This window comes from Pleurodeles waltl, chromosome 7 (assembly GCF_031143425.1).
Source record: "Pleurodeles waltl isolate 20211129_DDA chromosome 7, aPleWal1.hap1.20221129, whole genome shotgun sequence".
Classification (NCBI taxonomy): domain Eukaryota; kingdom Metazoa; phylum Chordata; class Amphibia; order Caudata; family Salamandridae; genus Pleurodeles; species Pleurodeles waltl.
Genome location: NC_090446.1, coordinates 97,654,320 through 97,670,218, shown reverse-complemented (window position 1 = coordinate 97,670,218; position 15,899 = coordinate 97,654,320). Strand labels below are relative to the sequence as shown.

The window sequence follows — 15,899 nt, the reverse complement described above, 5'->3', positions numbered from 1 at the left end:
GGTACCCCTACAGTGTCTAAACAAAACCTTAGACATTGTAAGTGCAGGGTAGCCATAAGAGTATATGGTCTGGGAGTCTGTCAAACACGAACTCCACAGCACCATAATGGCTACACTGAAAACTGGGAAGTTTGGTATCAAACTTCTCAGCACAATAAATGCACACTGATGCCAGTGTACATTTTATTGTAAAATACACCACAGAGGGCACCTTAGAGGTGCCCCCTGAAACTTAACCGACTATCTGTGTAGGCTGACTAGTTTTAGCAGCCTGCCACAAACCGAGACATGTTGCTGGCCCCATGGGGAGAGTGCCTTTGTCACTCTGAGGCCAGTAACAAAGCCTGCACTGGGTGGAGATGCTAACACCTCTCCCAGGCAGGAATTGTCACACCTGGCGGTGAGCCTCAAAGGCTCACCTCCTTTGTGCCAACCCAGCAGGACACTCCAGCTAGTGGAGTTGCCCGCCCCCTCCGGCCAGGCCCCACTTTTGGCGGCAAGGCCGGAGAAAATAATGAGAATAACAAGGAGGAGTCACTGGCCAGTCAGGACAGCCCCTAAGGTGTCCTGAGCTGAGGTGACTCTAACTTTTAGAAATCCTCCATCTTGCAGATGGAGGATTCCCCCAATAGGATTAGGGATGTGACCCCCTCCCCTTGGGAGGAGGCACAAAGAGGGTGTACCCACCCTCAGGGCTAGTAGCCATTGGCTACTAACCCCCCAGACCTAAACACGCCCTTAAATTTAGTATTTAAGGGCTACCCTGAACCCTAGAAAATTAGATTCCTGCAACTACAAGAAGAAGGACTGCCCAGCTGAAAACCCCTGCAGCGGAAGACCAGAAGACGACAACTGCCTTGGCTCCAGAAACTCACCGGCCTGTCTCCTGCCTTCCAAAGATCCTGCTCCAGCGACGCCTTCCAAAGGGACCAGCGACCTCGACATCCTCTGAGGACTGCCCCTGCTTCGAAAAGACAAGAAACTCCCGAGGACAGCGGACCTGCTCCAAGAAAAGCTGCAACTTTGTTTCCAGCAACTTTAAAGAACCCTGCAAGCTCCCCGCAAGAAGCGTGAGACTTGCAACACTGCACCCGGCGACCCCGACTCGGCTGGTGGAGATCCGACACCTCAGGAGGGACCCCAGGACTACTCTGATACTGTGAGTACCAAAACCTGTCCCCCCTGAGCCCCCACAGCGCCGCCTGCAGAGGGAATCCCGAGGCTTCCCCTGACCGCGACTCTTTGAACCTAAAGTCCCGACGCCTGGGAGAGACCCTGCACCCGCAGCCCCCAGGACCTGAAGGACCGGACTTTCACTGGAGGAGTGACCCCCAGGAGTCCCTCTCCCTCGCCCAAGTGGAGGTTTCCCCGAGGAATCCCCCCCTTGCCTGCCTGCAGCGCTGAAGAGATCCCGAGATCTCTCATAGACTAACATTGCGAACCCGACGCTTGTTTCTACACTGCACCCGGCCGCCCCCGCGCCGCTGAGGGTGAAATTTCTGTGTGGACTTGTGTCCCCCCCGGTGCCCTACAAAACCCCCCTGGTCTGCCCTCCGAAGACGCGGGTACTTACCTGCAAGCAGACCGGAACCGGGGCACCCCCTTCTCTCCATTCTAGCCTATGTGTTTTGGGCACCACTTTGAACTCTGCACCTGACCGGCCCTGAGCTGCTGGTGTGGTGACTTTGGGGTTGCTCTGAACCCCCAACGGTGGGCTACCTTGGACCAAGAACTAAGCCCTGTAAGTGTCTTACTTACCTGGTTAACCTAACAAATACTTACCTCCCCTAGGAACTGTGAAAATTGCACTAAGTGTCCACTTTTAAAACAGCTATTTGTGAATAACTTGAAAAGTATACATGCAATTTTGATGATTTGAAGTTCCTAAAGTACTTACCTGCAATACCTTTCGAATGAGATATTACATGTAGAATTTGAACCTGTGGTTCTTAAAATAAACTAAGAAAAGATATTTTTCTATATAAAAACCTATTGGCTGGATTTGTCTCTGAGTGTGTGTACCTCATTTATTGTCTATGTGTATGTACAACAAATGCTTAACACTACTCCTTGGATAAGCCTACTGCTCGACCACACTACCACAAAATAGAGCATTAGTATTATCTATTTTTACCACTATTTTACCTCTAAGGGGAACCCTTGGACTCTGTGCATGCTATTCCTTACTTTGAAATAGCACATACAGAGCCAACTTCCTACAACCACTGACACCAGCCTGTTGGTCAACAGCAGTATCCTGACTAAATCACTGATTCTCAAAGAAAAAGCCATGAACCTGGAATTTCAAGGGCACGTGTACAATGCTGTATCTCATCAAGTAGTTAATAACAAAGGCGGATGAAAGAAGCAGGGTCTTCCCTGAGCAGTGGATGTCAGCCCTGCTCTTTAATCTGACATGGAGAGGCAGTAATTTTAAACAAGCATTTCCAATGCAACGTGTCTCGCGTTTGCTCGTGTTAGAGCTGATAGCGTTGTAAACTCCTAACCCGACTTTTCACTGGTAATGAAACCTATCGGCAAAAGTGCATTTATGTACGTAACCCTAAAAAGTGCAATTAACTGTGTAACAGGGCCGATATTATGTAAAGCGCTCGACTTCTGCCAAGCGAGATCGCGCTGGGAAAATAGAGAAAAAGTAGTCCACGAGCCGGACAGAAAACAGCGAGCCTCACATGTTTTCTGTACTTGGTTGATGCGCTCGAGGAGGGATATCCACCGGAAAAGGCATGACATGTGCATGCCTTCCACTAATGAAATCAAGCACATTCTAACAGGCAAGCCCACAAGCCAATGACAGACACTGACGTGACGTTGACAGGGCTCCAAGCCCTTTTTAATTACTAAAGCGTCTCGCTTAGCGAAACGCATGCGCAAGCGCATGCGACGCAGGCTCGACCCTAATAAAAACTAGGGAAATGGAAGAGTAGCCACTCTGCTGAAGCTGGATCTGATATCCATTAGGATCGGTGCATGTGGACGCCAAGGCACAATCCCCTGCATCTTAGCTGCTCCAGCTGCAGGGGTTTCCGAGCTGTGGGTGTAAGCCTGAGAATGAAAATTAAAAAACAAATACAAGAAAGCAGCAAAACACTGCGAATTCTCTAATGCCAATATGCATATCAAAAACAAAATCGAGAAGGCTGAAAATACACAAGCATTTTAAAAGTATTGTGGTAGAGGTGTGCAAATTTATTTTGCACAAAGTCTTGCGTTATCAGGATTGTGGGCTACCCGCAGTTTGCGGAGTTTCTCATCTTTTAATGTTTGGCGCATGCGTGGTCCCCCTGCCCCGCCTCGCTCACAATATTTCCATGGAGGTTGGAGCTAAAAATTAACTGGGTGTTTTCCTAAGAGGTGATTTTTTTAAATTTGAAACTCGATGGATGGTAGAAAACTATTTTTTTCCTCACAACTGTAAAGTGGCTCGCCTGAAAATCCATACACAAAGAATCTCACAGTTTATGGCTAGTATTTACGAAAACTGCACGAAGTTTGTTAGAGAAAAACTTCACAATTTTGTACCCCTCCGAGGCCCTAAGAATGTATTTCTTTGTATAGTGAGCACAGGGCCCATTGCGCTCCACCTATAGGAGTTCAGTTTGACTGTACCAAAGCTTGAAGCGTTAAAACACGTAGATGAATGACCCGATGTCGTCTTCCTCTAAAATATTTATTATACCTTCTTGCAAAAAAGTGAGACAGGAACTTTCATTAGCTAATAACCGAGCCCCCTCCAATCAAAGCAGGGCCAGGCCCATTACACAGGTCATATCCCCGCATTGAAGAGACAGGCCTGCTCTCGTAAAGATTTCACAGTGTTTGTGTGTCTTCACTTGACATTTATTACACCAGAAGATCAGTCGTAACAAAGTCATCAATGAGTTCCTCCCTTTATGAGGCTGTTAAAGCCTGTCTTGTGGCTGCTTATAACCTCTCCCTCGCTCATCCCTGGAAGAAGTGACCGGCTGCAGGGATGACAAGATTGAGAGAGAGCGCATACAATAGAAATAACCTTTGTCAAACCCCATAGGTCTGATTTTTATGCAAACTCTGGCTTCACTATGCTGGTGGCAATGCTGACAGAGCTGGTGGTAGTAATGGTGGTTATGGTAGTGATAAAAACAGAAAAAAGCCTTTCAAAGAAAAGCAAATTAAAAAGTGTGCTTGTCTAGGATAGTACAGTGACTGAGATGTCTTATTGTATTTTTCATGTAAATAATCCCTCATGTACTCCAATGCAAGCAAATCATAGAGCGCTGAATGATACACCAAACAGCTTATGGCATGTGTTGAGACAGTAATACTCCTCTCTGTGAAGCTAAAGCCTACATTATGTGCATTTTAAACAACTGTAGGGATAATGTACAAACAAGGTTTTGCAGATTTTCCTCTTTTGGAACTGTTTTCCTCATGCAAATTTCGACAGCTTTTTCTTTGCAAAATCTGTATGAAGAAGACTCTTGGATTTGTGGTAGTTGTGAACATCTTAAGTTAAGAAGACGATCTGGGTCAAAACCCAGTTTACATCCAAGCTGGAATGGGGGCTCAGGAGTGCTGGAATGCAGGTGTCCCTCTCGTGGCACAGGGATGTATGTTCTTAACAACATTGAAAAAAACCTAGAGGCATATTTATACTTTTTCATGCACAACTGCATCAATGCAGTTGTGCGTCAAAAATTTCACTGCCGGCTAACGCCATTCCAACGCACCATGCGGGCGCCTTCCTTATGGAATGACGTTAGCTGGCGCTGCGGACTGGTCTGAGTAAAAAAAAAATGACTCACACCAGGCAGCGCCGGCGTATGGGAAAATGGGGATTGTGCGTCAAAAAATGGTGCAAGTCAGGTCTGAGGCAAAAATCAGGCCTCAAACCGGACTTCCGCCATTTTTTTTGACGCACAATCTCCATTGACATGACTCCTGTCTTAGCAAAGACAAGAGTCATGCCCCCTTGCCCAATGGCCATGCTCAGGGACTTATGTCCCTGGGCATGGTCATTGGGCATAGTGGCATGTAGGGGGGCCCAAATCAGGCCCCCCTATGCCACTTAAAAAAAAAGTTAAAAAAATACGTACCTGAACTTACCTTTAGTTCCCTGGGATGGGTCCCCCCCATCCATGGGTGTCCTCCAGGGGTGGGCGAGGGCGGCAGGGTGTGTCCCTGGGGGCAGGGGAAGGCAACTCTGGACTCCTTCCGAGCCCACAGATCCCTTAACGCCGGCCCTGACCCAGGCGTTAAAAAACAGCACATATCAGGCTGTGCAACGTTTTTTTAAAGCCCACCCCCTCCTGTGCATCAAAATGACGCTGGGGTATAAATAAGGCGCACAGGCCTTAAAGTCATTTTTTGGAAGGGAACGCCTACCTTGCATATCATTAACGCTTCCCAAAAATTACGCACATGGTGGAATTTTTACGTCCGCGGGGTCGGGCGTCAAAGTTTAAGTATGGGGCAGTGTTTGCGCCGAATGTGCGTCAAAAATTTTGGCGCACATTCGGCGCAAACAGAGTTTAAGTATGCCCCCTAGAATCTCCTTTTACAACTTGACTCTTTGAGTAGCCGAGCAAATTAGCAAATAAACCCAACCACTGCATCCTGATTTAGCTCCCTGCCAAGCCTGGAAGAATGTACATAACCCTTTTGGAGAATATTTGAAGATGACAGGAATGCATCCAAAAACTAACACTTCCCCAAATATAATGTAGAATGGATACCTTACCTCTCTGTTGAATAAAAGGATATTGCAAAACACAATATGGTCTGAAGAATGCCTTTATAAGGTCAAGAAACTCCAAGCTAACTTGCAACACCCCTCTAATATACAGCTTTCCGCCGAAGCCCAGAAATCGTTCGAGATCAGGGATGAACAGGTCGCAGCCAGTTAAATTTTTCTTTGCCTTCTGGGTCTTGTAGTTTTGTTTTTATGCTTGCAAATTCAGAGCTACAAAATTCAGAATGCAGAGCTAAAACAAGGACGAGGAGTATTATCCAGCAGTGATCTGACACAACTTGGCAGAGTGTACAATCCCAGATGCTCTTGCTCCAGGTTTCTCAAAGTTCGCTAGAGGGAGCAGCACATCCCTCTCACTACTTTCCATAAAGCCTTAGCAAGACTTGGTGTGGGTTACTCAGCGGCAGGTGAGAGAAGGTGTAGTCCATCTTTTACTCGGAAAGTTAGGTGCGGCTGCTGGACCAAGCATCCACATCTGGGGTTCAGGAGGGAGGGGCAGCCAGAAACAGGTCGCCTAGGAGGGTCTGCGAAGCCGGCCTACTTTTTTTTAACATTGAATGCTGCAGTTGACAAGGCTCCAAACTCCTGTGGTGGACTTTATGGAGGGGAGAGGATCCGAACCCTTACAATTGTGGCAGGCCCACACAGCTCAACTGGCCAGCAAGAGGGAGTATGAAGTGGGGCACATAGGCGCTAGCAAGGCGATCTTTACCTGCTGATAAGGATCCCCTTTGTGAATGAGTTCACAGACCGGGAAACGGGGGAACCCTTACCTACAGATGAAGATAATAGATGTCTCTGTGGTGCCACTACAAGCTTGCAATAATCGAGTACAAGCGAGTAGTGGTGTTATATTCTTACTAAAGATCTATTTGAACTTCAGTACGCCACTCTGATAGGAAAATTAACTACAGTAGTGTATATGGGGGGGATCACTCTCCCACATATTTTAACCTGTTATGTACAGTAGAAAAACGTAAGCTAGCGCTCTTTTGTGTTCATATTGCATTCATACTTGTCAATATTTTTAGCCAAAGCTTGAGATGGACCATTAACCTAACCCTCCAAAAGCAGCCAACGCAAGCCCAATGTGCTTTGAGGTCTTGAGCCGAGAGCGCCTGCGAGAAGAATACTTAGAATTAAGTGAGTCAGTAAGAAACAGTCAGCTTTCCTTCAACTGCCAGGTGCATGAAAATTGACTGGGCTATAGAAAAACAAGGATAGGCATTTCACAAATTGTAATATTTCCAACACTTTGCTTCTAACTCTTCTTAATCCAGAGGGGTTGCCATCATTGTTAAAAAAAAACTTGCAGACCCTTATGGTGATATTTCTTTGTGCAGGGTCTTCTTGGTTCCACAAGTTATGTTGATCAACACGTATGGTCCTAACGCAAATAGCGCTGACTTTTTCCAGTAGGTGTTTTCAAGCACTGCCTAATAACTGACCCTCGCACAACCACACATTCAGAAGAAGCGGAGGAGCATGGGAATGTAGGAAGTTGGCTCTGTATGCACTATTTCAAAGTAAAGAATAGTATGCACAGAGTCCAAGGGTTCCCCTTAGAGGTAAGATAGTGGCAAAAAGAGATAATACTAATGCTCTATTTTATGGTAGTGTGGTCTAGCAGTAGGCTTATCAAAGGTGTAGTGTTAAGCATTTGTTGTACACACACAAGCAATAAATGAGGAACACACACTCAGAGACAATTCCAGGCCAATAGGTTTTTGTATAGAAAAATATATTTTCTTAGTTTATTTTAAGAACCACAGGTTCAAGATTTACATGTAATACTTCAAATGAAAGGTATTGCAGGTAGGTACTTTAGGAACTTTGAATTAGCAAAATAGCATATACAGTTTTCACATAAATCACATAAAGCTATTTTAAAACTAGACACAATGCAATTTTTACAGTTCCTAGGGGGAGTAAGAGTTTGTTAGTTTTTGCAGGTAAGTAAACCACCTACGGGGTTAAAGTTTGGGTCCAAGGTAGCCCACCGTTGGGGGTTCAGAGCAACCCCAAAGTTACCACACCAGCAGCTCAGGGCCGGTCAGGTGCAGAGGTCAAAGTGGTGCCCAAAACGCATAGGCTTCAATGGAGAAGGGGGTGTCCCGGTTCCAGTCTGCCAGCAGGTAAGTACCCGCGTCTTCGGAGGGCACACCAGGGGGGTTTTGTAGGGCACCGGGGGGGGGGGGGGACACAAGTCCACACAGAAAGTACACCCTCAGCGGCACGGGGGCGGCCGGGTGCAGTGTGCAAACAAGCGTCGGGTTTGTAATAGAAAGCAATGGGAGACCAAGGGGTCTCTTCAGCGATGCAGGCAAGGGGGGGGGCTCCTCGGGGTAGCCACCACCTGGGTAAGGGAGAGGGCCATCTGGGGGTCACTCCTGCACTGGAGGTCGGATCCTTCAGGTCCTAGGGGCTGCGGGAGCAGAGTCTTTACCAGGCGTCGGATCTTAGAAGCAGGCAGTCGCGGTCAGGGGGAGCCTCGGGATTCCCTCTGCAGGCGTCGCTGTGGGGGCTCAGGGGGGGCAACTCTGGCTACTCACGGTCTCGCAGTCGCCAGGGAGTCCTCCCTGAAGTGATTGTTGTCCACAAGTCGAGCCGGGGGCCAAGTCTCACGCTTCCGGCGGGAAACACGAGTTGGTTCAAAGTTGCTTCTTTGTTGCAAAGCTGCAGTGTTTGGTGAACAGAGCCGCTGTCCTCAGGAGTTCTTGGTCCTTCTAGATGCAGGGCAGTCCTCTGAGGCTTCAGAGGTCGCTGGTCCCTGTGGAAAGCGTCGCTGGAGCAGTGTCTTTAGAAGTGAGGAGACAGGCCGGTAGAGCTAGGGCCAAAGCAGTTGGTGTCTCCGTCTTCTCTGCAGGGTTTTTCAGCTTAGCAGTCCTTTTCTTCTTAGGTTGCAGGAATCTATTTTCCTGTGTTCTGGGAGCCCCTAAATACTCAATGTAGGGGTGTGTTTAGGTCTGGGAGGGCAGTAGCCAATGGCTACTGTCCTTGAGGGTGGCTACACCCTCTTTGTGCCTCCTCCCTGAGGGGAGGGGAGCACATCCCTATCCCTATTCAGGGAATCCGCCATCTGCAAGATGGAGGATTTCTAAAAGTCAGAGTCACCTCAGCTCAGGACACCTTAGGGTCTGTCCTGACTGGCCAGTGACTCCTCCTTGTTTTTCTCATTATCTCTCCTGGACTTGCCGCCAAAAGTGGGGGCTGTGTCCAGGGGGCGGGCATCTCCACTAGCTGGAGTGCCCTGGGGCATTGTAACACGAAGCCTGAGCCTTTGAGGCTCACTGCTAGGTGTTACAGTTCCTGCAGGAGGGAGGTGTGAAGCACCTCCACCCAGAGCAGGCTTTTGTTTCTGTCCTCAGAGAGCACAAAGGCCCTCACCACATGGGGTCAGAAACTCGTCTCTCAGCAGCAGGCTGGCAGAGACCAGTCAGTCCTGCACTGAACAATTGGGTAAAATACAGGGGGCATCTCTAAGATGCCCTCTGTGTGCATTTTTTAATAAATCCAACACTGGCATCAGTGTGGGTTTATTATTCTGAGAAGTTTGATACCAAACTTCCCAGTATTCAGTGTAGCCATTATGGAGCTGTGGAGTTAGTTTTTGACAGACTCCCAGACCATATACTCTTATGGCTACCCTGCACTTACAATGTCTAAGGTTTTGCTTAGACACTGTAGGGGCATAGTGCTCATGCACCTATGCCCTCACCTGTGGTATAGTGCACCCTGCCTAAGGGCTGTGAGGTCTACTAGAGGGGTGACTTACCTATGCCACAGGCCCAGAACCACACCTTAAGCTCTTCACCTACAAGGGAAGGGGCTAAGTTACAGGCTTCTTTGGGTTCAGGGTGCCTGTCTGCTGTATTAGAGTGGGGGGTTACCACATCTTGTAGTAAACACCCTTCTTCCACTCTTTCTTCTGTTAGCTGAGGAGCCACCCACTCAGGCTTAACAGTTGCCTGACTAGCCAGGACTTCTTGTGGGTCAGGTTGGATGTTACCAGTGCCACTTGTGGAGTTCTCCCCTACTGGAGCAGAATCTCCTTGGCTTGCTGGAACCTTGGCTAAAGGTTGTCCACCCTTCCAACACTGTTTTGTTTACTTTTTCTTCTGGGGCCTACTTGCAGTTACTTGGGAGGGGACCGGCACTGGACCAGTTCCTCTCTTGGGCTCTGACTAACCTCTGGGTAGTCATTTCCAAGGAGACGATCAAGGGGGAGGTCATGCACCTATGCCCTCACCTGTGGTATAGTGCACCCTGCCTTAGGGCTGTGAGGCCTACTAGAGGGGTGACTTACTTATGCCACAGGCAGTGTGAGGTTGGCATGGCACCCTGAGGGGAGTCGACTTAGTCATTTTCTCCCCACCAGCACACACAAGCTGGCAAGCAGTGTGTCTGTGCTGAGTGAGGGGTCCCTAGGGTGGCATAAGACATGCTGCAGCCCTTATAGACCTTCCCTGGCATCAGGGCCCTTGGTACCAGGGGTACCAGTTACAAGGGACTTACCTAGGTGCCAGGGCTGTGCCAATTGTGGAAAAAATTGTACATTTTAGGTGAAAGAACACTGGTGCTGAGGCCTGGTTAGCAGGGTCCCAGCATACTTCTCAGTCAAGTCAGCATCAGTATCAGGCAAAAAGTGGGGGGTAACTGCAACAGGGAGCCATTTCTTTACACATGGGCTTGCACCAAGAATCTAGGTGGTCTACCAAAAGAGTGCATCTGTGTGTTTGTCAATAACAAACTAGTTCTTGTGAGCAAACACATCTGATATTTTCATGGTTTAGATGGAGGTCTGCCTATGTAATACAAATACATTTTTCTTGGTTGTTTGTCATATTTCTCTGGTGAAGTCTGTACCTATGCTGCAGGGTAACACCTCTGATCTGCCAGCTGCATCTTGGCAACTTTTGCAGCAGCAAAGCATTCTTCCTGGCTGCCAAACTCGAGTCCTTCCTAGAATCCCTGCACAACAGTATAAAATAACAGTCTTATTCAGGATCATGAAAAATAGTGGTCTGCAAAACTGCAGCAGGTTTCTTCTGCAAGTTTCCTAGATTTCTTTGCAATTTCCACAAACTTTCAAAGTTTAAGAAAAAATCTGGATGGAAAAATCCAACAAAAAACAACCAAAAATAATTTTCTCATGAAACGTTTTTGCTGGCACGATTGTACTGCATCCTAATATTTTTTGGGGCAGACAGGAATTCCTCTAAACAGAGGTGTGCTGGCTCCACCTAGGTACGTAGGAGAACTTTGTATGCATATTCTGATGTTTCATTTCAATTTTCTTCACTTCAGACAGTACTGTGTGTATTCGCTTAGTCTCCTAAACCCAAAAGCCTAGGCAAACATGGAGTGGTCTCTTTTTTCACATCTGGAAATTGCAATTCAACAACTGTACTCACCATGTTCTTAGTGAACTCCGGAGGGTTGTCATTCACATCCGTCACTGTAATGATGGCTGTAGCAGTGTTTGATAGGCCATGGTTTAGATTTCCTTCCATGTCTGTGGCCTGGATAATCACTGTGTATTGCTGGACTTTCTAGAAGAGAATCAAGGACACGAAGAAAGATTTAATGTTGAGGGAGACCTTTACCTTCTGTTGACTACTTGTAAAGGTAATTTGCTCTTATTATTTAGTTATGCAGTTTTATTCTCCTTCAGTCATTGGATCATACAAAAGGCATCCTGATTAGATCAGTAGAGAGAAGTCCCAACAGTGCATCAAAGCCTGCTTAGTTCTTGGGTCCAACAATTATAAATATCTTAGCAAATGTTTCAAGCCGGCCACAGTGAAGTGTATATTAAACCTGGATAACCAAGTCAGACAACAAAGTAGGATTCATAAAAAAAAAAAAAAAAACACACTCCAGTACTTATCCATCGCAAGAAACACCTAACCCCCAAATCCATCACTGAGCTAAGAACCTTCTTAGATACCACCCACTTCAAATGGCACTTCAGCGAATGATGTGATGTGCTACCTTCCAATCCAACACTCACACATTTCCACCCTTCAACTATTAAGAGCCTGTGGTAATAAAGCCTGAAATGAATGACTTCATGGAATACCAAGTAGCTGGGAAGACAGCACCCTAAAAGAGATGGAGGGTAGAGCAGGGTGACCGAACAGAGAGTGTTGGCTACCAAGAACTGGCAGGGCCTAGGCACAAAAAGTGCTGCAGCAGTCCCAAAAATAGATATTCAAAGTTAAGTATTAGAGGTGGACAAACGAGTTAATGATACAGGACAGCTTATGAGGAGGACAGCATGTCCATCACTGGTTTCAGCATTGGTATTCAGGGAGGACAGAGCCACTGTAGACAAGATGCTACTGCTGAATCCCATGCAGGCTTGTTTCCCCTGGTATAGAACGTTCCAAACTAAGCAATCCAGCCCTCATTCACTACCTCTGCAGCATGTGCACGCTGGTCAGTAAGTGCCTACAGACCTCACTGACCTATGTGCAGCATCCTACAGTGATCACCGTGGTTAGTCTATCAAATATTGAGAGTTTCTTATGGATCAGGCAATGCACATTTTTCCACTTGCCCTTCACCAGTCTGCTACATGTATGGTACAAATTGTAAATAAATAATAATAATAATAATAATAATAAATCCAGGATTTGTAAAGCAAAACAAATCACCAGTGAAGTTCTCAAGGTGCTGAAATGTAGTCACGGGGAGATTAACCATATTTATACTTTTTTAGCGCCGCGTTTGTGCCATTTTTTGACGCAAAAGCAGCGCAAACTTACAAAATACAATCGTATTTTGTAAGTTTGCGCCGCTTATGCGTTAAAAAGCAGCGCAGATTCGGCGCTAAAAAAAAGTATAAATATAGGTGTCCGTGATTTGCCCAGGATCTTAGGATGCTGAGTTGATGCCAAGTCTCGAACATGAACCTCCCCCGGCTCCGAAGTCAACAGCTCAGACGGTTACGCCACATCCTCTCCCTTTACAGATGCATGCCTGAAAACAAGGAAGGATGTTTGCTACTTCAAGCCAAGCAGCACTTTGCTTTGTCCCAACAAGGCCCCCATATGTGGCCTTCCCATCGCCCTTTTGCGTGTCCTGCCCCTTGCACTACCAATGTGCATTATTGCGCAACGGAATGATGAGTTTGGGGCTTATCTTGCATCAAACTTTTATTACAAAAGAGTCAGACGGTACACTCATGGGTCGACCCGGAATCATTCCACAGAAACAATAGCATTTAAGGGTTCTCCCCAAAAAAGATTAACACAATGAAAGCACCAAACTGAGAATTAGTAAGTCGTTATTCTTTTTTCATATCTGGATTTATTTCTTAGAACACTACAGAATAAAATATTCAGCTTGATGTGACTGAGTGTCATCATATAAGGTGACACAGGCAGTTGCCTACAGAGACTTAGGCCCATATTTATTCTTTTTTAGCGCCGCATTTGTGTCATTTTTTGACACAAAAATGGCGCAAAAGTACAAAATGCAATTAGATTTTGTAGGTTTCCTAAGCTTTTGCGTCAAGAAATAACGCAAATGCGGCGCTAAAAAAGTATAAATAGGGGTCCAAGAGACTAAGCTGTTGCGCCAACCAGTTTGTGGTACTCCTAGTGATACAAGAGAGATTACCCTGCAGCGTCCCACTTGGAAAATCCCAACAATTTATAAATGAAATGGAGAAAAACCTTGGAAAGCAACAATTGCAAAAAATCATCAGTCAATATGTCCATTTTATACAGCCACACCATTATAGGAAAGCACCCAATTTAGCTCGCTCTGCAAGCACCGTATAGTTTTCGGTTATTTTCATGCTGTACCTCTAGCTTTACCTGGGACCTCATGTCATTAATTCTTCAGCCCCATCTTTGGGCTCCCAAGAAGAAATGTAGGCTCCTGTATTAATTTATTATTATTATTTTATTTTTTTTACTAATTGAGCACAGTTTTTTATCCCGCAGCCTATATCTCGCTACTTTCCTTACATTTATCAGCATGAAGAGCAGAAACATTTGCTCAACAAAGTGAAATTAGCCATCTGTGCCTAAAAATAGCGTCACCGTCTGAAGGAGGACTCAAATAGCATACAAGCTATAACTTTTCCTCAGAAGTGCAACTAGCATCCATACAGTTTTTGTCATCTACAAACTAACGCGGCAGTATTCTGTCATACTAGGCAGATGCCTTTTAATTTCATTAGGTAATGCACTGAAAGCCACTGTCAGTTGATATTGCTGCTGGAGTTCTTTGCATGTCACCCAAGCTGCATGTTGTGATCCGTTGCCTGACAGTGATTACACCGGGGGATGCTCTGAGCGAGGGCGCCTGTCGGGGTTATTCAAGCCCAGGCGAATAATGCATAGAACCAATCCATAATATGTGCGGCGCTAAGTACTCTGGGAAATAACCATGAACATCAATTCACCGAAAGGCCAGGGGTAGCGGAAGTGACATCACACGCCATCTGACCTATGTATTCACTGCCACACAGATGTGTAAACATAAACACATAATCACATATACACACACTCACATAAACAGACTAACCTACATTTAAAAGCATACATTTATACATACAACATACATTTAAAATGATTTTTTTTTTAATTACCTTGGCTGCAAGGGAGGGTCATATTCTAGCTAATTGTACTCCATTTGTTTTTTTACACTAATAATGAATGACATTTTGTTATTCACTATTAGAATAATAAAAAAATGACATAAATGACCTCCCCCCCCAAGTGATGTCCAAAAGAAAGAGGTGTTCGTTGTCCTTCTGGCGCTGATTTTGCCATCTCTGAGTCCAGGGGTCGCAAAAGCAGTGCCAGGGGTCGCATGGGGCAAGCAAGAACGTGCAGCTGTGACCCCTGGTGACCCCTAAATGACGTCCATGGAAATAACTCTTCAAGTGTGTGCATGGTCAGCAATGGAGAAGCGGGACCCTTTATATGTCACAAGTCTAAATTGTAATTAATTGTTAACACAAACAAGTAAGTATCCGTCTGTGGCTCTCAAGCGTGTATGTGTAACTGGCAAATGTTTTCCAGTGTCTGTTTGGTTTGTAGCAAGAACGGCCCATTGCATCGAAAGGCAGGTGACAATTCTGAATTCAACATTTAGGCAACCTTCCTGGACTCTTTCAATGATGCTACAGGTGATTCCGGTTTTGGTGTAATTAGCACTGGGCCTCATTATGATTAACTAGATCTGCAATTTTAAAGTTTTAAGGTGAGTATAGCACCTAAAAGCACCACTCGTAGTTATCTGGTTGTGCGAGACTGGGTGAAAGCCACAAGTTCAGCCTGGCCACGACTGCGCATGGGCTGAATACAGGAACTAAACTAGGCCGGCTGAAAAAGTTACCTTCTAAAGTCAAGGTGAAGAGTCGATTTCACAGTGGAGGAGGCCACGAAGGACAGGGAAAGCGTGGTGGATGGTCGTCGCTGTAGCACAAAGATCTGGCTCGGCGTTGCAGAAGGTAATCACTGTCATGCGAAGATCCGATCAGGCGTCGTGGACAGTCATTGCTGGAGCTTCATGTTGGTGATCACTGCAGGTTGGTGATTCTGTAGTGCGAAATGCAGATCTCGCACTGCTTGTCCACACTGGTGATTGCTGTGGCACAAAAAGTTGGGATCACTATAGCTTTGAGTTGGCGGTTGACGAGGGCGGCGAGATATTGGCATGAACGGACCTGTTCATGGGCGTGATGAGCCCAAAACTTCAGGATAACTCCCTTTTGTCTAGGTGGAGCTCAGCTGATGTCACACCAAGGGTCCAGGACCCGACAGTCACCTTTTGGGGATTAGGAATTCACTCCAGCAGAGGCCAACAGGGCTCGTGCAGATTCAGTGCAGGAGGTCAGATGAGCAGTTGCAGGGGGGCCTTTTGTTGTGTCCTTGTAGCTCAGAACATGAGCTCAGTCAGCTGAACATTCGAGTCACTTCAGCATGGAATGAAGGGTGCATGTCCAGTCTTACTTCTTAGACAGCAGGGCAGGCCTTAACCGGCAAGGCAGTCCTTCCTTTGTAGTATCCATGGGTCCAGGAATGTACTGACGAGTGGGTCAGAAGGTCTGATTTATACATACCTGTTGCTGGCTTAAAATGGGAGAAACATCTGGAGTTTTCCCCAAACAGAAGTGTCTGGAATT

The 15,899-nt window shown here is 46.4% G+C and overlaps 1 protein-coding gene across 2 annotated transcripts in view; it reads right to left on the bottom strand.

Annotated features, from left to right (window-relative positions):
• Positions 1–15,899, bottom strand: part of CDH4 (cadherin 4) — a 1,524,317-nt gene that overhangs the window by 127,795 nt on the left and 1,380,623 nt on the right. For both annotated transcript variants that reach the window (XM_069243136.1, XM_069243137.1), the window contains exon 8: positions 11,167–11,304. In XM_069243136.1, the coding sequence (XP_069099237.1) occupies positions 11,167–11,304 (138 nt within the window). The remainder of the gene's footprint in view (positions 1–11,166; positions 11,305–15,899) is intronic.